The sequence below is a fragment of the Coregonus clupeaformis genome, chromosome 20 (genome assembly GCF_020615455.1).
Source record: "Coregonus clupeaformis isolate EN_2021a chromosome 20, ASM2061545v1, whole genome shotgun sequence".
NCBI lineage: Eukaryota > Metazoa > Chordata > Actinopteri > Salmoniformes > Salmonidae > Coregonus > Coregonus clupeaformis.
In genome coordinates, this window is record NC_059211.1 from 44328566 (window position 1) to 44349053 (window position 20488).

General features: G+C 44.3%; 1 protein-coding gene across 1 annotated transcript in view; it reads left to right on the top strand.

Annotated features, from left to right (window-relative positions):
- LOC121533480 (procollagen galactosyltransferase 2-like) overlaps positions 1–20488 on the top strand; it is a 37529-nt gene that overhangs the window by 12088 nt on the left and 4953 nt on the right. Inside the window, exons 2-11 of the mRNA XM_041839451.2 lie at positions 12547–12657; positions 12815–12932; positions 13142–13276; positions 13425–13629; positions 15197–15316; positions 16329–16402; positions 16950–17056; positions 17434–17566; positions 17681–17808; positions 17908–18114. Of these exons, the coding sequence (XP_041695385.1) occupies positions 12547–12657; positions 12815–12932; positions 13142–13276; positions 13425–13629; positions 15197–15316; positions 16329–16402; positions 16950–17056; positions 17434–17566; positions 17681–17808; positions 17908–18114 (1338 nt within the window). The remainder of the gene's footprint in view (positions 1–12546; positions 12658–12814; positions 12933–13141; positions 13277–13424; positions 13630–15196; positions 15317–16328; positions 16403–16949; positions 17057–17433; positions 17567–17680; positions 17809–17907; positions 18115–20488) is intronic.

Here is a 20488-nt window from a genome sequence, read left to right on the forward strand (position 1 = left end):
CCTCTGCCCCCAGGACAACATTGAGCTGGCTGCAGGCCAACGACTGGACACGGGGCCTGGACCCAGGCCAGTGATTGGTTGATGGAATGTAACTCAGCCATGTGATTGGTCCCCAGGTCATGACTATGTGTTGTGACTGGAGGGAAAGGCTGAACTCATCTTTGGGGCAGCGTTCAGGAGTAACTCAGTAGCCTGGAGCTAGGTCTGTGGGCTGTTTATTGGAAGTGCTTTACCAGGTGGTGAACTGGAGGGAGAGATGATTTGTCGATGTGTTTCGACATAGAGCATGTCAGGACTGTGACAAGACAACAGAAGCTGTTCCCGGAATGAACTGTATTGATGTGACATAATAACAAAGAATTCCTTGTTGTTTCTATACTCCCCATATTAGAGTATCATATAACATAGCATACTGCACAATGCACACACCAAGAAGTCTGAACCACAAAGAAAAATTCTGAACCACATAGAATTGTTTAATGATAGAGAGTACCATCTAAACCATATGTGGCCTTAGACCTTATGTATACTAGTGTTGTTAGCACAGACAAATTCCAGTAGTTACCAACAACATCCTAAAGGACATGATGTGAGATATACAGTGCATTCGGAAAGTATTCAGACCCCTTTACTTTTTCCACATTTTGTTATGTTACAGTCTTATTCTAAAATGAATTAAATCAATATTTTTATATATATATTTTTTTCCCCCTCATAAATATACACACAATACTCCATAATGACAAAGCAAAAACGGTTTTTTAGAAATTTGTGCAAATGTATAAAAACACAACAACTGAAATATCACATTTACATAGGTATTCAGACCCTTTACTCAGTACTTTGCTGAAGCACCTTTGGCAGCGATTACAGCATCGAGTCTTCTTGGGTATGCCTCGAGTCAAGGCACACACCTGTCTATATAAGGTCCCACAGTTGACAGTGCATGTCAGAGCAAAAACAAAGCCATGAGGTCGAAGGAACTGTCCGTAGAGCTCCGAAACAGGATTGTTTCGAGGCACAGATCTGGGGAAGGCTACAAAAAAATGTCTGCAGCATTGAAGGTCCCCAAGAACACAGTGTCCTCCATCATTCTGAAATGGAAGAAGTTTGGAACCACCTAGACTATTCCTAGAGCTGGCCGCCCGGCCAAACTGAGCAATCGGGGGAGAAGGGCCTTGGTCAGGGAGGTGACCAAGAACCCGATGGTCACTCTGACAGAGCTCCAGAGTTCCTCTGTGGAGATGGGAGAACCTTCCAGAAGGACAACCATCTCTGCCGCACTCCACCAATCAGGCCTTTATGGAAGAGTGGCCAGACGGAAGCCACTCCTCAGTAAAAGCACATGACAGCCCGCTTGGAGTTTGCCAAAAGGCAACTAAAGACTCTCCAACCATGAGAAACAAGATTCTCTTGTCTGATGAAACCAAGATTGAACTCTTTGGCCTGAATGCCAAGCGTCACGTCTGGAGGAAACCTGGCACCATCCCTCCGGTGAAGCATGGTGGTGGCAGCAACATGCTGTGGGGATGTTTTTAGCAGCAGGGACTGGGAGACTAGTCAGGATCGAGGGAAAGAAGAATGGACCAAAGTACAGTGAGATCCTTGATGAAAACCTGCTCAGGACCTCAGACTGGGGCGAAGGTTCACCTTCCAACAGGACAACGACCCTAAGCACACAGCCAAGAAAACATAGGAGTGGCTTTGGGACAAGTCTCTGAATGTCCTTGAATGGCCCAGCCAAAGCCCGGACTTGAACTTTTACATTGAACCCGATCTAACATCTCTGGAGGGACCGAAAATAGCTGTGCAGTGACACTCCCAATCCAACATGACAGAGCTTGAGAGAATCTGCAGAGAAGAATGGGAGAAACTCCCCAAATACAGGTGTGCCAAGCTTGTAGCGTCATACCCAAGAAGACTCGAGGCTGTAATCGCTGCCAAAGGTGCTTCAACAAAGTACTGAGTAAAGGGTCTGAATACTTATGTAAATGTGGTATTTCAGGTTTTTGTTCTTTATAAATGTGCTTACATTTCTAAAAACCTGTTTTTGCTTTGTCATTATGGGGTATTGTGTGTAGATTGATGAGGGAAAAAATTGATTTAATTCCTTTTAGAATAAGACTGTAACGTAACAAAATGTGGAAAAGGTCAAGGGGTCTGAATATTTTCCGAATGCATTGTATATCACTCACTGTCAGCTTTTACAGGATGATGGTGTGCTGTGATTCAGACTCTGGTTCCGATTTGTTCTTTACAAGGATGGGATTATCTCTATTCCATATCTCAGAGTCCCATCCTTCAGTGGGGAGATAGCAGATGCACCTTTAACCAGGCGGATCTTCTTCAGAAGTATAATGAGTCTAATGCCATTATAGTAAAGGATAAACCAGAAATTGTTGCCAATGCCAACACGACCCTTGCTTCCAAATAGCTCCCTTTCTACCGGATTACAACATTGAAAGCTAAGTAGCAGTTCAATAACCAACTATTTCCTCTGATCTACACTATATTCCAACTCCCAGAATTCTGTTGTGCTGTGTAGAATCTTGCTGGGAGTGTAGAAACTTGATCCACCTCTGAGTGCAAGTGTGTCACCTTAGGCCTGATAGCAGTGTGGGATCTGGAGGTGTATCTAATGGTTCTAATTCTTCTGTCAGGTCTGGGGAGGAGGGCCCTGGTTGATGTATTTTGGATCATGTCAGGAGATCCTTTGATATTTTTGAAGACAGGAAAAGATTTTGTTGGAATTGAAGCAGGCAATTCTGGCTTTTTTGAATGTAAATGATTATATCAGATTTGTTCTCTCTTGGTTTCTCTGTCTATCTCATCTTCCGACCCAGGCCTCCGTGTCTGCTACAGCCGCCGCAGCGAGTATCAGCTGCTGGACTCCACAGAGTAGTGAGTACTCTCTCTCTCTCTCTCTCTCTCTCTCTCTCTCTCTCTCTCTCTCTCTCTCTCTCTCTCTCTCTCTCTCTCTCTCTCTCTCTCTCTCTCTCTCTCTCTCTCTCTCTCTCTCTCTCTCTCTCTCTCTCTCTCTCCCTCTCTTTCATGTGCATTAGATCATATCACTGGCACATGGCTGGTATGTGAGTGTGTGTTTGATTATCCCCAGTGCTCTGGCCCAGGGTCAGTCCGTTGGGGTCTGCATGTGGTGGTGGTGTGTGTGTCTGTTTCTACTCAGCTGGCCAGTACCCTGCCTCTCCTTCTGGTTCCCATTCCCAATCCCATACCAATTTTCCCATCGCCTTGGGCCAGACTTGTGCTTAGGCAGTAGCACAGTGACACAGGAACTCCTTGATTCACACAACATAATCCATACCACCTTCTAACTCACTCAACAGAACACGAACACACACTCCTGATATGATTTACACACACCATTCTTACCTTAGGAGTGTTAATACTCAGCCAGTGGTTCCATCATAAAACCTGAAAGGAGATGGGACTGTTCCCAGACCTGTGTCTGACATCAGAGAAAACAGCTCCATGTCCCCTGCCAGGAGTTGTGGCTGTACTCAGAACATCCCGGGCCATATGTTAGTGTCAGTGAATCCCCAAAGGAGAGCTGAAACAGAGCAGAGTGCTCAGTTAGAAGGGCCTGTTACGTAGCATGGAAGTGATTGTCTCTTGCCTAATAGTTCCAGAGGCAGCCCAGCAACAATGGATCTGGCCAATGCTGAAATAGACTGCCATCCAGACAAAGTATTTCATTTCTTTTCAGAAAGACAGGAAAATACCTTAGCAGGAGAGAAAGAGAGAAAGAGAGAAAGAGAGAGAAAGAGGAGAGAGAGAGAGAGAGAGAGAGAGAAAGAAAGAAAGAAAAAGAAAGAAAGAAAAAAGAAAGAAAGAAAGAAAGGAAGGAAGGAAGGAAGGAAGGAAGGAAGGAAGGAAGGAAGGAAGGAAGGAAGAAGGAAGGAAGGAAGGAAGGAAGGAAGGAAAGAAGGAAGGAAGGTGGGGAGGTATGTTGTGTCAGGTAAAGGGTTTTGAGGGATGTTTTGTAACAGATAAAGAAAGAGTGAGAGAGAGAGAGAGAGAGTGAGAGAGATGGAGGTGGGGATCGTGAAGTGTTTTGAGGGATGTTATGATGACAGGACAGCTATTTATTCAACAGTGGCGGAGGAGCTCATGTTGTCACAGAGGAAATATAATTTTAGTCCAGTCTGCCTGACTGTGTGTCATCATCCTGAGACACACTTTACTACTGCCGTTCATGCTCTCTCACTCTCTACCCATCCCTCTTCTATCCTTCCTGTCTCTCTCTCACTCTCTACCCATCCCTCTTCTATCCTTCCTGTCTCTCTCGCTCTCTCACTCTCTACCCATCCCTCTTCTATCCTTCCTGTCTCTCTCACTCTCTACCCATCCCTCTTCTATCCTTCCTGTCTCTCTCTCTCTCACTCTCTACCTATCCCTCTTCTATCCTTCCTTCCTGTCTCTCTCTCTCTCTCTCTCTCTCTCTCTCTCTCTCTCTCTCTCTCTCTCTCTCTCTCTCTCTCTCTCTCTCTCTCTCTCTCTCTCTCTCTCTCTCTCTCTCTCTCTCTCTCTCTCTCTCTCTCTCTCTCTGTCTTTCTCCTCTCTCTCTCTCTATCTGTCTTTCTCATTTTCCTTTATAAACAAAGTGATTGCTTTTTCCATGACATAGACTGACCAGGTGAATCCAGGTGAAAGCTATGATCCCTTATTGATATCACTTGTTAAATCCACTTCAATCAGTGATATGAAGGGAAGGAGAAAGGTTAAAGAAGGATTTTTAAGCATTGAGACAAATGAGACATGGATTGTGTATGTGTGCCATTCAGAGGGTGAATGGGGTATGGTAGTAGGTGCCAGGCGCACCGGTTTGTGTCAAGAACTGCAACGCTGCTGGGTTTTTCACACTCAACAGTTTCCCATTGTGTATCAAGAATGGTCCACCACCCAAAGAACATCCAGCCAACTTCACACAACTGTGGGAAGCATTGGAGTCAACATGGGCCAGCATCCCTGTGGAACGCTTTCGACACATTGTAGAGTCCATGGCCCGACGAATTGAGGCTGTTCTGAGGGCAAAAGGGGGGGTGCAACTCAATATTAGGAAGGTGTTCTTAATGTTTTGTACACTCAGTGTATGTTTCAAAGCTGTCTGTGTATTTCATGTGAGTGACTAAGTGTGGGAAATGACATGTTAGGTATCAAGGCATTCAATGTGTGTCGAAATTGACAGTGTGAATTTATGGATGAAAGGGATTTATGTGTGTAGAAGGTATGTGTGGTAGCCCAGAGGTCAACAACACAGAGATTCTTCTGACAGATTTGCAAGTTACCTTGTTTGGCCTGACTGAGAGTGTGTATGGATAAGTCATGATAGGTCAGGTTGTGTGAGGATGTGGTAAGATGGGGTGTTTTATAGGCTCTAAGGGGGAGGAGCATGAGCCATTCTGTCCTGTGTTGACTGTGAATGTTCTGAGGAATTCGGCTAGAAGGTCTCACTCAACCCCTCCCCTTCCCTGCCATCTCATTCATCCCCTCCCCTTCCCTGCCAGGCCAGCATGCATTGCTGCAGCCACGTCAGCCTGGGGAGGGGAGGGGGGCTACTGCAGACTTAATAGACACACACACAATTTAGATAGAGTGATGTATATCTGTTAACACTAGCTACGGTAAGAGGGCATATCCAATCCAGATACAGTAGAAGGATTTTAGGCATCGTAACTTTCACTGAAGTGTTTGTTGAGTGTTTTTGGACCAGGTGTGACCCTTCTGTCCCCTGACCCCTCCCATTGATCACTCTCACTGTCAGCTAATCACACCCTCCTCACTGATGATGGCATAGCCAGTCCAGGTGGGACCCATAGATAAAGGAGAGAGGGATGGAGAGAGAGAGAGAGAGGGGAAGGATGTGTAGGTGAACCTAGGAGCATGTGTTGTCCAGATGCAGATCATAAAGAAAGAAAGTAGAGACGCAGCGCTCCAGGCCTGAAGATAATGAGCCGGAGAGTTACTGGAAACTTCCAAGAGGGCAGAGTGGATGAATAAAGTGAGGGATGAGTGAAAAGAAGGAGGGAGGAAGGGGGGACCAGTGTCCAGTCCAAACCCCCAAAGCCTGGATTGTTAACCCTTTACACTCATACTCGTATACGGGTTGAAAATGGCAGATTTGGTCACAGAGAAGCTGTACAGTAAAATGCTATAAATTACGTCAGAGCTCAGGCTCTGCGCTTCACAGCTCTGTATGGGTTTTGACTGACGGCAGTTCTGAACTTGATCACCCCATGTGACAAGAAGTTGCCCCCCATCCCTACCGCTAATTGGGCAACTTTTGCAAATGTTTTGTTGTCTGAGTGAGGGAAATGCTGTAAATTAAGAGGACTTGATGTATTTGAAAAAACTTGACGTTAAGGATTATAATAAATACTGCTTTGATGTCATACAATCAAGCCAAACACTTCACATTTCCATATAATAAAACTCATGTCATATACAGCGTCAATGTTTATGATCACTATGTTTGATGTACAGAAGATGACATGGCGTCATACCCTGGGTTGTTCTGAACAACTATTGTGAAGAAAATTTGCCATGGAACACGCACCTGAATGAACTCGTGACTCCTTTCTATGCAGACCAAAATTATGATCTGCTTCTTTGAATTGCCTGGTGAAAGCCTAACACTGTAAGATCGTATTTAAAACGTAGCTAGTCATGTTGGCAATAGAACAAGCTTTGAAATTATGTCCATCTGACCCAGATTGAGATTTGCGTAAACAATAATTCTGTGATGGCAGGGATAGTGTTGTGTTCCAAACAAAACAACTACAAGTGTGCTTGCTCTAGTTCCTCAACAACAAAGCTAGGAGAGCTCATAAAAGCACCTTATAGTTGAAGACTTTGCATTGAAATTACTTAGGAACTGTTCACACTTTGGAGAGGTGTGTGGCCATTTGGAGACACCAGTTAGTCCTCACTCAAACCCTTGTCATTTTTTTGTCTTATGTTTCACCTACCACACATTTTCCAGGAATATTCTTATCATGTTACTGAATATATCCAGAGTATTTTCAGATTTCGTTATCAACATATACGGCGAAAAGTACAGTAAATGTAAAATGCACATATAAATCAACAGTGTAATGTTTGGATTCAGTCTTGTGTCAGGTGAACTCTTGTGTCCTCAACTTTGGTCTAATAATTTTCTCATCATCTCCAAACTGTTCCCTTGTAATTGCTACCATACTTCTGCATATGCTTTTCATATTTGTTCTGTCAGGAACATTTATATTTAGCCCTATCCATATAGACCAATTCCCACTAGTGTAAAGGGTTAAACACCTTTAAAACTCAGTAGGAGTTGACACTTTAACACTCTCTCTTACACGTACAGTACACACACATGCACAGAAGCGCTAATACACTGCCACTATGTGCACTTATGAATACACTTTTTTTTTGTATAGATATACACAGTATCCCACAAGCGCATTCATTCTTTCCATTCACACATCATTGCCATTGACTTTCAGGCTTGGCTGCGGTGCATGTGACTGTGGTTAGGGGGATGTGGGGATGACCAGGCAGCCTGGGAGACAGGGGACACACAGGGACTCAAGCTGCTGCTCTGTACCCTCCCTTGCTGGGGAGAGGAAATTGAGAGGCCTGGAAAGGATAAATCCTCCCTGAAACAGGACATGCATGTGTGGAATACGAGATGGAGAGAGGAGATGGAATGATGGAGATTCACCAAAAAAAAACTGAACGAAGAGACACAAAGGTGAAAGATAGACAGCTCGGGCTGTGTGCCTATCCTCTGCCGATACAGCCCCCCCCTCACACACACACACGGCCAACTGTAATCTTACATAAGTCGAAATTAGATGTTGCTTCCGTAATGGAAAATATTACACTGCACTTATATTATATTACAGAGCTGTGTGTTAAGGCTCAGAGGGGCTTAGTGAAGAATGAAGAACAGTCAGAAACCTTCAACTGCTATATGGTTGAATAGGCTCCTCCTGGAATTGTGGCCAGATATGAAAACGTTAGCATTTTAGTGGGGAATGTGGAAATGTAACCTTAGTGTGGTCATCTGTTTGTTTGTCTGTGTTTTATTGAGCATGGTTAGGAATTTACTATATAGGTTTACTTTTTCTTAAGGTATGAGATACAATCCTTCTAACATATTTGTCAGTGTGACCTCACAGACTCATATAAGGAATATAGCAAGGGAACAAAGTAATACAATTCAATCTCATGCTCCAGAATGTGCACTCACAAAACATACACACACACGCACATGCACATACACGCATCCTCATACACAGAACGTATGGAATCTCCTCTGTTTTGGACCTTTTCACAGATCTACGCCTATTCAAATCCCAGAGCTCTGTCTTTCATTTGAAAAAGTAATGTACCAACACATTTATTTCCTCCAGCAATATGCCATTTTGTGGTTGAAAAAACATGTAAAACACTGCACATCCACTTATTACCTCCAGGTCAGGTGTTTTTACCTTAACAGCTTACACCCACATACCCATTCATGTGCAAACACACACACGCTATTTTGAAATACCTTTCATTAGACCTATCTGCAAAACACACATACACACACACACGTAAACCACTGCTGACATTACCATAAAACATGTACAGTGCATTCAGAAAGTATTCAGACCCCTTGACTTTTTCCACATTTTGTTACGTTACAGCCTTATTCTAAAATGGATTCAATCGTTTTTTTCCCCTCATCAATCTACACACAATACCCCATAATGACAAAGCAAAAACAGACACATTCCTGTCTCGGAGCTCTGCAGACAATTCCTTCGACCTCATGGCTTGGTTTTTGCTCTGACATGCACTGTCAACTGTGGGACCTTATATAGACAGCTGTGTGCCTTTCCAAATCATGTCCAATCAATTGAATTTACCACAGGTGGACTCCAATCAAGTTGTAGGAACATCTCAAGGAGGATCAATGGAAACAGGATGCACATGAGCTCAATTTCGAGTCTCATAGCAAAGGGTCTGAATACTTATGTATGTACAGTGCATTCCGAAAGTTTTCATATCCCTTTACTTTCTCCACATGTTGTTGTGTCACAGCCTGGATTTAAAATTGAGATTTTTTTGTCACACAATAATGTCAAAGTGGAATTATTATTTATTTTTACAAATTAATTAAAAATGAAAAGCTGAAATATCTTGAGTCAATAAGTATTCAACCACTTTGTTATAGCAAGCCTAAATAAGTTCAGGAGTAAAAATGTGCTTAACAAGTCACATAATAAGTTGCATGGACTGACTCTGTGTGCAATAATAGTGTTTAACATGATTTATGAATGACTACCTCATCTCTGTACCCCACGAATACAATTATCTGTAAGGTCCGTCAGTTGAGCAGTGAATTTCAAACATAGATTCAACCACAAAGACCAGGGAGGTGTTCTAATGCCTTGCAAACAAGGGCACCTATTGATAGATAAAAAAAAAGAAAAAAAGGAAGCAGACATTGAATATCCCTTTGAGCATGGTGAAGTTACTAATTACACTTTGGAATTGTATATCAATACAAAGATACAGGCATCCTTCCTAACTCAGTTGCCGTAGAGGAAGGAAACTGTTCAGGGATTTCACAATGAGGCCAATGGTGACTTTAAAACAGTTACAGAGTTTAATGATTGTGATAGGAGAAAACTGAGGATGGATCAACAACATTGTAGTTACTCCACAATACTAACCTAATTGACAGAGTGAAAAGAAGGAAGCCTGTACAGAATAAAAATATTCCAAAACATGCATCCTGTTTGCAATGTTTGGGGCAAATCTAAAACAACACATTACTGAGTACCACTCTCTATATTTTCAAGCATAGTGGTGGCTGCATCATGTTATGGGTACATATCCGTGGGAAGATGTTTGGGGGTGGGTGTGCTGCGATTTTTAAAGTTACTCCACAATACTAACAATACTAACCTAATTGACACTGTGAAAAGAAGGAAGCCTGTACAGAATACAAATATTCCAAAACATGCATCCTGTTTGCAATAAGGTACTATAGTAAAACTGCAACAAATGTGGCAAAGCAATTAACTTTATTTCCTGAATACAAAGCATTATGTTTGGGGCAAATTCAACATAACACATCACTGGTGGTGGCTGCATCATGTTATGGGTATGCTTCTCATCGGCAAGGAGTAGGGTGTTTATATGATACAAATAAATGGATTAGAGCTACAGGCAAAGTCCTATAGGAAAACATGTTTCACTCTGCTTTCCAACAGACACTGGGAGACAAACTCACCTTTCAGCAGGACAATAACCTAAAACACAAGGCCAAGTATACACTGGAGTTGCTTACCAAGACAACATTGAATGTTCCTGTGTGGCCTAGTTACAGTTTTGACTTAAATCGGCTTGAAAATATATGACAAGACTTGAAAATGGCTGTCTAGTTATGATCAACAACCAACTTGACAGATCTTGAATAATTTTTTTATGAATAATGTGCAAATATTGTACAATCCAGGTGTGCAAAGCTCTTAGAGACGTACCCAGAAAGACTCACAGCTGTAATCACTGCCAATGGTGATTCTAACATGTATTGACTCAGGGGGTTGAATACTTATCTAATCAAGATATATGAGTGTTTTATTTTTCATTAATTCTTTACAAATGTTATAATTTTGAAATCCATTTTAATCCCACTTTGTAATACAACAAAATGTGGAAAAAGTCAAGGGGTGTGAATACTTTCTGAAGGCACTGTATACTTCCTCACACAGGCTCAAACATGAACGAACACACACACTGGGACACGTTGTGAAAGGGCTGTTACTAACCCCATGATTACCCCTGTGGTCCTTCAGGCCTACGTTCTCTCTCCAGCTGGACAGGCACTGTCTGTCTGGAAATCTGTTAGTGTCTAGCTGTTAATACGAAGTTACAACTGTCTACTGAGAGATCTCTCTCTCTCCATCCCTCTCTGTCTATCCCTCTCTCTCTCTCTCTCTGGAGCTGTGTGTGTGTCACAGAAGTCAATATTTTTATCTCTGAGCTGAGTGTGTGTAATGAATTGTGTCTACAGTGTTATCTCATGGTGGACAGTGTTAGCAGCGGTTTTGTAAAATGTGTGTTTATACACTACTATCTCTGATCTGTCTGCACTCTAACATAGTAGGGTATGAGTTTGTCTGGCGAGGTTACGGCCAGGAATATTACAGCAAGCAGTGGAAAACTCCAGGTGTGTGTGTGTGTGTGTGTGTGTGTGTGTGCGCGTGCGTGTGTGTGCCAGCAGTGGCACAGCGACCTCTACAGATACACTAGCCTCGCTCTCTCTCAATTGACCTTTCCCCCATTAAGCACATACTGTATTGGATGCAGAGCGAGAGAGAGGGAAGCAGGTTAGATTTACTTGGTTATGCTGAAGTTATGCTATAGATACCCTCTCAACGCCAAAGGCTATTACTGTAAGGCTACAACTCTGTAGAAGTGATAGTGTGATAGCATGGGTGAGAAAGTGAGGGTGAATGTATGACTGGATGAGTCTGGGACAGAGTCAGAGTAGGTGTGTGTGAGGACAGGCGCACGGTGTGCAGACAGTGGCAGCAGTGTGTGTAAGGAGGATAGAGGTGTTCCTGCTGCACTACTTTACTGTACACTCTGGCCTGTTTGTTTGTTGTTCTTCTTACTCTCTGTGGTTTGTACTTGCATCCTTTCCACCTTATAGCGTTCCAAACTGTCTGCCATACCTGATTTACACAGGACACTGTGTGTGTGCGCGTTTGTGCGCGTGTTTTGATCCTACACACAGTATATCAGCATCATCATGTTGCTGTATCATGTCGACACATTACCTTGATATGTTATGTAGACACTCTCATCACGGTTTGTTAATACTGCAGTGGGCTAAATCAGGGTCACACAGTGTTTCTTGGTAGTCTTAAATACATCTACTTTGAAACAAACATATACACCTCACACACATGGTTATGGGCTTAAAAAAGAAGGCCAAATCAAATCAAATCAAATGTTATTGGTCACATACACATATTTAGCAGATGCTATTGTGGGTGTAGCGATATTCTTGTGTTCCTAGTTCCAACAGTGCAGTAGTATCTAACAATTCACAACAATACACAAATCTAACAGTAAAATAATAAAATTAAGAAATATATAAATATTAGGACGAGCAATGTCGAAGTGGCATTGATTAAAACACAGTAGAATAGAATACAGTATATACCTGTATCATGTCAGATATAGAGTTGAAATGTATTCAATTTTGAGTTTGCATCACAATATTACACTTTATATACATCACAGAAGACTGAAATATAACAAAACCGTTTGACATAAAAACACCAGATTTTCTGCTAGTTTTTTAAATAATGTTTATTAGTTATGAAATAATGAAAAATATTAATAACGCTCCACCCATGAGGCCACTAGAGGGGGTTTTGGTCATTTGACTGCAGGAAAGGGCTACAGTGAGTTGGTACTTCATTCCCTTGTTTGTGCATTGTGTTGTGTTAATATAGTGTCCCATGCTATGTTGTGTCTCAGGGCAGCGACAGACCACAGTGTGGACAACAGCACAGCCATGCTGAGGGAGTGGCTGAAGCAGGCCCAGGACCAGTACCACTATGTGGAGTGGAGACCTATGGAGGAGCCCAAGTAAGTCTACTTTACCCTCTCCCCAGCCTCAGGGCATCTCACCACACCATCTATTCTGGTTCACATTCCTTAATTTTCTACATATTTGAAGTTCACTGCTCATCAGTGCGTGGTGAATATGAGACACTGAAAGTAAAGCTCTTTGTCCTGTCCTCAGGTCCTATACTGATGAGTGGGGGCCCAAGCACTGGCCTCCGTCCCGATTCAACCATGTGATGAAACTGAGGCAGGCTGCTCTTAAAGCAGCACGGGAACGCTGGGCAGATTACATACTGGTGAGACAGACTTCATAATATACCTATGAGATTACATGTGTTACATTTCAGTGTAACATTAGTTAGCGGCATTATTTTATGCGAATGATGATACCTGCTTTCACTCTGTCTACGGTTGCGTGAGATTGTATACCTGCAATATTAGATGTTTGTTCGATTACATTCTGTGCGTTTATACGGTATCCTGCTCTGTCTCTCTCTGTATCTAGTTTGCAGACAGTGATAACCTGCTGACCAACCCAAAGATTCTCAACCTGCTCATGGCTGAGAACCTGACTCTGGTGGCTCCCATGCTGGAGTCACGCTCTCTCTACTCTAACTTCTGGTGTGGCATCACCCCACAGGTAAACAGCCAAATAGAGACCACCTCACTACTCTCTTTGTCACCTCTTCACTGTGACAATTACAGCCAGTCCAATGACCATCTGTACCCCTCAGCCCTTCTCATTTTAAATCTCTCTCTGCCTCCTTCTCTCTCCATCTCTCTCCCAGGGTTACTACAAACGTACCCCTGACTACCAGCCAATCAGGGAGTGGAAGCGTCTGGGTTGCTTTGCTGTACCCATGGTGCACTCTACCTTCCTGCTGGACCTGAGGCGTGACGCCAGCGGGGAGCTGGCCTTCTACCCCCCTCACCCTGACTACAGCTGGGCCTTTGATGACATCATGGTGTTCTCCTTCTCTGCCCGGCAGGCAGGTCAGAGTTCAACCCACACCCCCACCCCCAATCGCCCCCCATCCCTCCAACTCCGCCACGTGTGGTCACCATGATCCTGCCCAGAAACAACATCCTAGTCCATGTTATTGGATGTGTTGTAAAACATAGCCCTCACACTATAGCTACCCCACCCACGCACCAACTGTATAAGCTTAGAGTCATATAGCCTGGTTCAGAAACAAACCCTAGCCCCGACCACCACCACAGATGGGATGAAAAAAGTGTAATCAAAGTGGTTATGGCTCCACCCAGCCTTCCATTTGGGCACAGGGGATATTGTAGGAACCTCATGCTATAATATTTACACCTAGGCGATTTCTTCAGATCTGTCAAATCCAACAGGAAATGAGCTAGGGGAGAATAAGACTAGTTCTGTGTCTTATAGTAGTTCTCAGAGTAGTTCTATATGTCTTGTGCAGAAGGCATGTTTTACAATGAGGGAAACAAGGCAGGCTGGGTAATCAGATGTGTGACTTAATGACTTGACTGAATGTGTGTAATTATTTGATGTGGCTAATGATTGGTAAGGTACAAGCAGAACTATTACACACATAACAGGAATGCACAAACACTTACATACACACAATAAAGTCAAACACTCACTCACATCTCTCACTCTCTCGCTCACTCTCTCTCTCTCTCTCTCTCTCTCTCTCTCTCTCTCTCTCTCTCTCTCTCTCTCTCTCTCTCTCTCTCTCTCTCACACACACACACACTCACGCTCACACAACTCTCACACACATTGACACACACACGGCCATGTTCTTTAAGTGTTTCCTCCATTGGTTATGGCATTAAACAATTCAATACAACCATTGACGTGCTCTAAGCATAGATAATAACTGAGACAATACTATCTGTATCCATCTGAAATGCTAAAGGCATATGATGATGACCAGTGACCACAGAATGATACTGATCATGAGTGATTGAACCTGTCAGACATTGAGTACTTAGTTACCATTCAAAAGAGGCCCTAATACCCACAAATGGTACATGTTATTGAATGGGAACATGTAGAAATCGTATGTGTAGACATGGTATGTATGTACACTAAAGTAGCTAAGTTACTTATACACAAAACCATAGGAGTCCAATAGGACAGGTGAGGCCAAGCCTCTTCCAAAGTAAACAGAATTGAACTCGCCAAAACCATACAACTACTCCTGTCTACACAAAAACAAATAAAATCCTTCAAAACACTACACCAGAGAGCATGATTCAGCCACAGAGGATCACCAGCCTCTCCCAAAAAATAGCTGTGGATTGCTTCAAATCCCAAGGCCAGTCGGGAAGCGCGACCATTGGTTGTATATTCCAGTTGATATCCTTGTGCTTACTGTATCTTCCTTTAAATACTGTGGTTATATGAGACATTGTGTATGCTTAGCTGTGTGAGTCTGTAGGTTGTCTACCAGCATGTACTTCGCAGATACGATCATGTTAGTGTTTTTGTGTATAGCAGTGTTTGTTTCCAGATGTCCAGGTTTATGTGTGTATCAGTGTGTTTTTGATGAACTCTGTGTGACTGTGTGTTTGTTTCCAGATGTGCAGATGTACGTGTGTAACAGAGAGCACTATGGCTTCCTGCCGGTTCCTCTGAAGGCCTCGCAGAATGTTGACGATGAGAAGGAGAGCTTCACACACACCATCGCTGAGGCCATGAGTAAGCACACACACTGATGACAAACACAAACACACACACAGATGACACACACACACTACTCTCTAAATCAAAATAAACACCTTACATTACTTTGTCTGATCTTTCCTTCAAAGTGCTGCTTCATCTCTGTTATCTCCCTCTTCTCTGACCTCCCTGCCAATACATCACAAACTCTCTGGTAACACAGACTTCAAAGAATCCCCTACAGATGGTCCACTAACACTGAACCATGCCTTACCCCTGAAGTTAACCCTAACCTAACCTAAGGCCTAAGCCAAAACCTATCCTTAACCCTGACCTGATGCTTTTCACCAGAATTGCAGTTAATAGTTTTTGGGTATCTATAGACCATCACTACTTCTTTCTACCTATAGAACTGTCTCAGGCCTGCTGCAGTGCTTTACTAACTCCAAAGATGATCTATTATATTGACAAGATAGTCAAGTGACCGCTCTAACAATGGAAATACATGTCCTCAAAGATGGAATGCTGGAGGAGGCGAGATCAGTTGGGACCATTCTAGTCAATGCGAGGGCAGATATGTGTGTGAACAACAGGCACAACTCCGATATAAAGTTGTTTTTTTCAAGTTGCTGAAATGCCACTTGCGTCCATTTATATCAGTGCATTCGTAACAACCTAACCATTACGAAACTTCTATTAGATCAAATAAGCCTCACGTAGAAAATTAGCAATAAAAAAGTTTGTTGACCAAATTCGACACTCTCTCGTTGACCTCCATACAAAAAGTATTATTTTCGTGGACAGACTTTGGGCAGAGTAAACCCTCTCGCTTCGCCTCTTCCTCTCTGCTAACTCTTTATTTCTCTCTCTCTTTGCTTCCTCCCTTCCCCCTCCTCGCCCTCCCTCAGCTCTCCCACAGTGCCTCTCTCTGCTTATGAGAATGGTAAATAAACCAGTTTGAGCCTAGAGGAAATACTCTCTCTGATCCCACTCTGCTGTATTAACTCTGTATTAACTCTAACTTTGACTCCTCTGTCTGTATTTACAGTTGACCACAACATAGCACCCTCAGAGTACCTGTACAATCCCCAGATGCCGCAGGACAAGATGGGCTTTGATGAGGTAGAGTATGACACTGGCCCTGACTGTTTCGAGCAGGGGTGGGCAACATACAGATCCGGCCTGCGAGACCATTCAATATGGCCCGGGGGAGGTTTAAGTATATATACATATTTTGGGAGGTGGGAATTATTATTTGGGGTTAAAAAAAACTATCCTGGCCACTCTTGAATGTCTAAAATGATAATGGACTTAAACGTTTTCAAATAACTGCCCTTTTTCTGGCCCGCAAATTGATTTTGCCGAAGAAATCGGTCCGAAAAAAATCTCAGCGTCCCTCCGCTTAGTTTTGAGATCCCGATGTTGCCCTCGAGCATAAATGATTGCCCACCCCTGGTTTAGAGGAACTGTTTATATTGAGAATTCATCCATCATTCTTTGATGTGACATTTATTTCTCCCCCTCCCTTTCCTGGTCTTACTTCCTTCTGTTCCTTCATCCATTACCCCCGTGTCTCTCCCCCTCCTTCCAACTCTGCCTTCCTACTCTGATTGCTCCCTCTCTCTCCCCCTTCCTTCCCTCCCTCCCTCCCTCCCTCCCTTCGTATCAGATCTTCCTGATCAATCTGAAACGTCGTCTGGACAGGAGACAGCGGATGTTGAGCACCATGGCCTCTCTGGGTCTGCAGGCCACCCTCACTGACGCAGTGGACGGCAAGTAGGTCTCTCACACTACACACACACACACACACACACACACACACACACACACACACACACACACACACACACACACACAGCCACAGGACTGCACAGCTGCATGGGACACTATGGTTTAAATTAGTTCTCTGTTCATCGATCACAATCCCTCTCTGCCTCTCTCTTTCTCTCTCTCTGTCACTCTCCTTCCCTGTGGTCCTCTGTAGCTCAATTGGTAGAGCATGGCGCTTGTAACGCCAGGGTAGTGGGTTCGATCCCCAGGACCACCCATACGTAAAAATGTATGCACACATGACTGTAAGTCGCTTTGGATGAAAGCGTCTGCTAAATGGCGTAATATTATATTTAATGTATATAATATTATCTCTCTCTCAGGGCTCTGAACACTTCTCAGCTGCAGGCGTTGGGTATAGAGATGATTCCAGGTTATAAGGACCCATACTCTGGCCGTGTTTTAACCAGAGGAGAGATAGGCTGCTTCCTCAGCCACCACTCCACCTGGGTACAGGTACGCTGAACTAACCATACTATCCTTACGATAGATGGAGATCCCCTATCCTCTCAGTGGTTGTGTCCTCTTGCGTATTTGTGACCTCAGGCCTATTCTCTGTGCTGTTGTCAGATGGCGGAGCGTGGTCTTTCCAAGGTGCTGGTGCTGGAGGATGACGTGAGGTTTGAGCCCAGGTTTAAGAGGCGAATGATCACCATCATGGAGGAAGTAGAGAAGGCCCTGCTGGACTGGGATCTCATGTAAGAAACAAGTCTACAAATAGCATTGTTATGATGTGTAATTATACATTTTGTGCTTATGTATAATTAATTCCATCTATCGTTCTCTCTCTCCTGTAGCTATGTTGGGCGTAAGCGTATGCAGGTGCGCCAGCCGGAGCGTTCGGTGGAAGGGGTTAATAACCTGGTGGAGGCTGACTACTCCTATTGGACACTGGGCTATGCCCTATCAGCGCAGGGCGCCAGGAAGCTGCTGGCTGCTCAGGCCTTCAGCAAGATGTTACCTGTCGATGAGTTCCTCCCTGTCATGTTCAACAAACACCCCAAGTAAGTGACTGGCTGACTGCACTGAGACTGAGACTGACACAGACAGGGGGACAGATAGGGGGACAGACAGGGGGACAGACAGGGGGACAGACAGGGGGACAGACAAGGGTACAGACAGAGGGACAGACAGGGGGACAGATAGGGGGACAGACAGGGGGACAGACGGGGACAGACAAGGGTACAGACAGAGGGACAGACAGGGGGACAGACAGGGGGACAGACAAGGGTACAGACAGAGGGACAGACAGGGGGACAGATGGGGACAGACAGGGGGACAGACAAGGGTACAGACAGGGGGACAGATGGGGACAGACAGGGGGAAAGACAAGGGTACAGACAGGGGGAAAGACAGGGGGACAGGGAAGTGCATAGAAAGACAGCTAGAGACAGAAAGATAAACAGACTTGTATTGAGATACCATCTGCATTAAGGACAGACTTATTTTAGCATCTACATTTATAACAGAATTTACATTTTATGCAGAGGAGTGCAGAAACAAACACGGAGAGGATGCAGACAGATTAACTTTTAGACAGTCAAAGTCAGACAGACAAACACAGACACTAGAAACAGACTAGACAACCAATTAGAACTAAAATGGTGAGAGGGACAATAATTCATACATAGGCAAAAATACACGTGTCTATAGAGCCTCCATATAGACTCTGTGGTATGGTGAGTGGTGTTCTTTATTGGTGTTTTAGAGGTACACCAGCCTGCCCTCTTTCTTCCTCGTCTTTTTCCCTCACTCCTTCTCTTCAACCCCTTTCCCCCCTCTCCATCTCTCTCTTGCCCCCTCATTTTCTCTCTCTCTCTCTCTCTCTCTCTCTCTCTCTCTCTCTCTCTCTCTCTCTCTCTCTCTCTCTCTCTCTCTCTCTCTCTCTCTCTCTCTCTCTCTCTCTCTCTCTCTCTCTCTCTCTTTCTTCACCTCTGTCTCCCCCTCGTTCTCTCCTGTATGGAGTGGGTCCCTAACCCACAGGCCATGGATTGTTCCTAGGGATCAATGTGTACGGTGTCCCTCGTAGGACACACAATGGTTCCCTTTCTGTCTGCTTCCTCCTGGGGAAATCCTGCTCTACCCCTCCCCCCACCTCTCAGCCCCGTCTCCGTCTCTGTCTCTGTCTCTGTCTCTGCACCCTGCCCTCTGCCTCTCCTTGCTCCCCCGCCCCTTTTCTCTCTCCCTCCCTCCCTTGCTTTCCCCTCGCTTTCTCTTTCTCTCTCACCTCTCTCCTAATCCTCTCCGCCTTTCCCACTCCCCCCCTCTCTTTCCCTCACTCTTCCTACCCCTCTTTGCATTTTCCCCTCTGTACTCCCCTCTCTTCCCTCTCTCTTCCCCTCCCTCTCTCTTTCCCTCACTCTGCCTCTCGGAGGAATGTGGGGCCGGAATGGTTCTTCCTGCTGCTGGTGAGAGGGACAGGATTCCCATTGATCCAGAGCTGAGTATGGGGGTGGGGAGAGATGGACAGGGGGAGACTGTGTGTAGATGTGTGTATTACTATATAAATACGTGTGTGTGTGTGTGTGTGTGTGTGTGTGTGTGTGTGTCAAATCAAATGAAATTAAATCAACTTTTATTTGTCAAATGCTTCGTAAACAGGGCCCATCCCAACAATGCAGAGAGAAAAACAAAAGAAAAAGGTAATTGATGAGGTAATTGATGTAGATATGTACATATAGGTAGGGATGAAGAGACTAGGCAACAGGATAGATAATAAACAGTAGCAGCAGCGTATGTGATGAGTCAAAAGAATCATCACATACGTCAATGCAGATAGTCCGGGTAGCTATTTGGGTAACTAATTAGTAGTTTTATGGCTTGGGGGTAGAAGCTGTTCAGGGTCCTGTTGGTTCCAGACTTGGTGCATCAGTACCGCTTGCCGTGCGGTAGCAGAGAGAACAGTCTGTGTCTTGGGTGGCTGGAGTCTTTAAAAATTGTTAGGGCCTTCCTCTGACACCGCGGTGATGCAGCCATTCAAGATGCTCTCAATGGTGCAGCTGTAGAACCTTTTGAGGATCTGAGGGCCCATGCCAAATCTTTTCAGCCTCCTGAGGGGGAAGAGGTGTTGTCGTGCTCTCTTCAAGACTGTTGGTGTTGGTGTTGGTGTTGGTGTGTGTGGACCATGTTAATTCCTTAGTGATGTGGACACCGAGGAACTTGAAGCTTTCGACCCGCTCCACTACAGCCCCGTCGATGTGAATGGGGGCGTGCTCGGCCCTCCATTTCCTGTAGTCCACGACCAGCTCCTTTGTCTTGCTGACGTTGAGGGAGAGGTTGTTGTCCTGGCACCACACTGCTAGGTCACTGTCCTCTGGTGCTGATTAGTGCTTTTTGAGGTCGGCTCCGTTTCAGTTCGATTATTGAACAATTATTTTG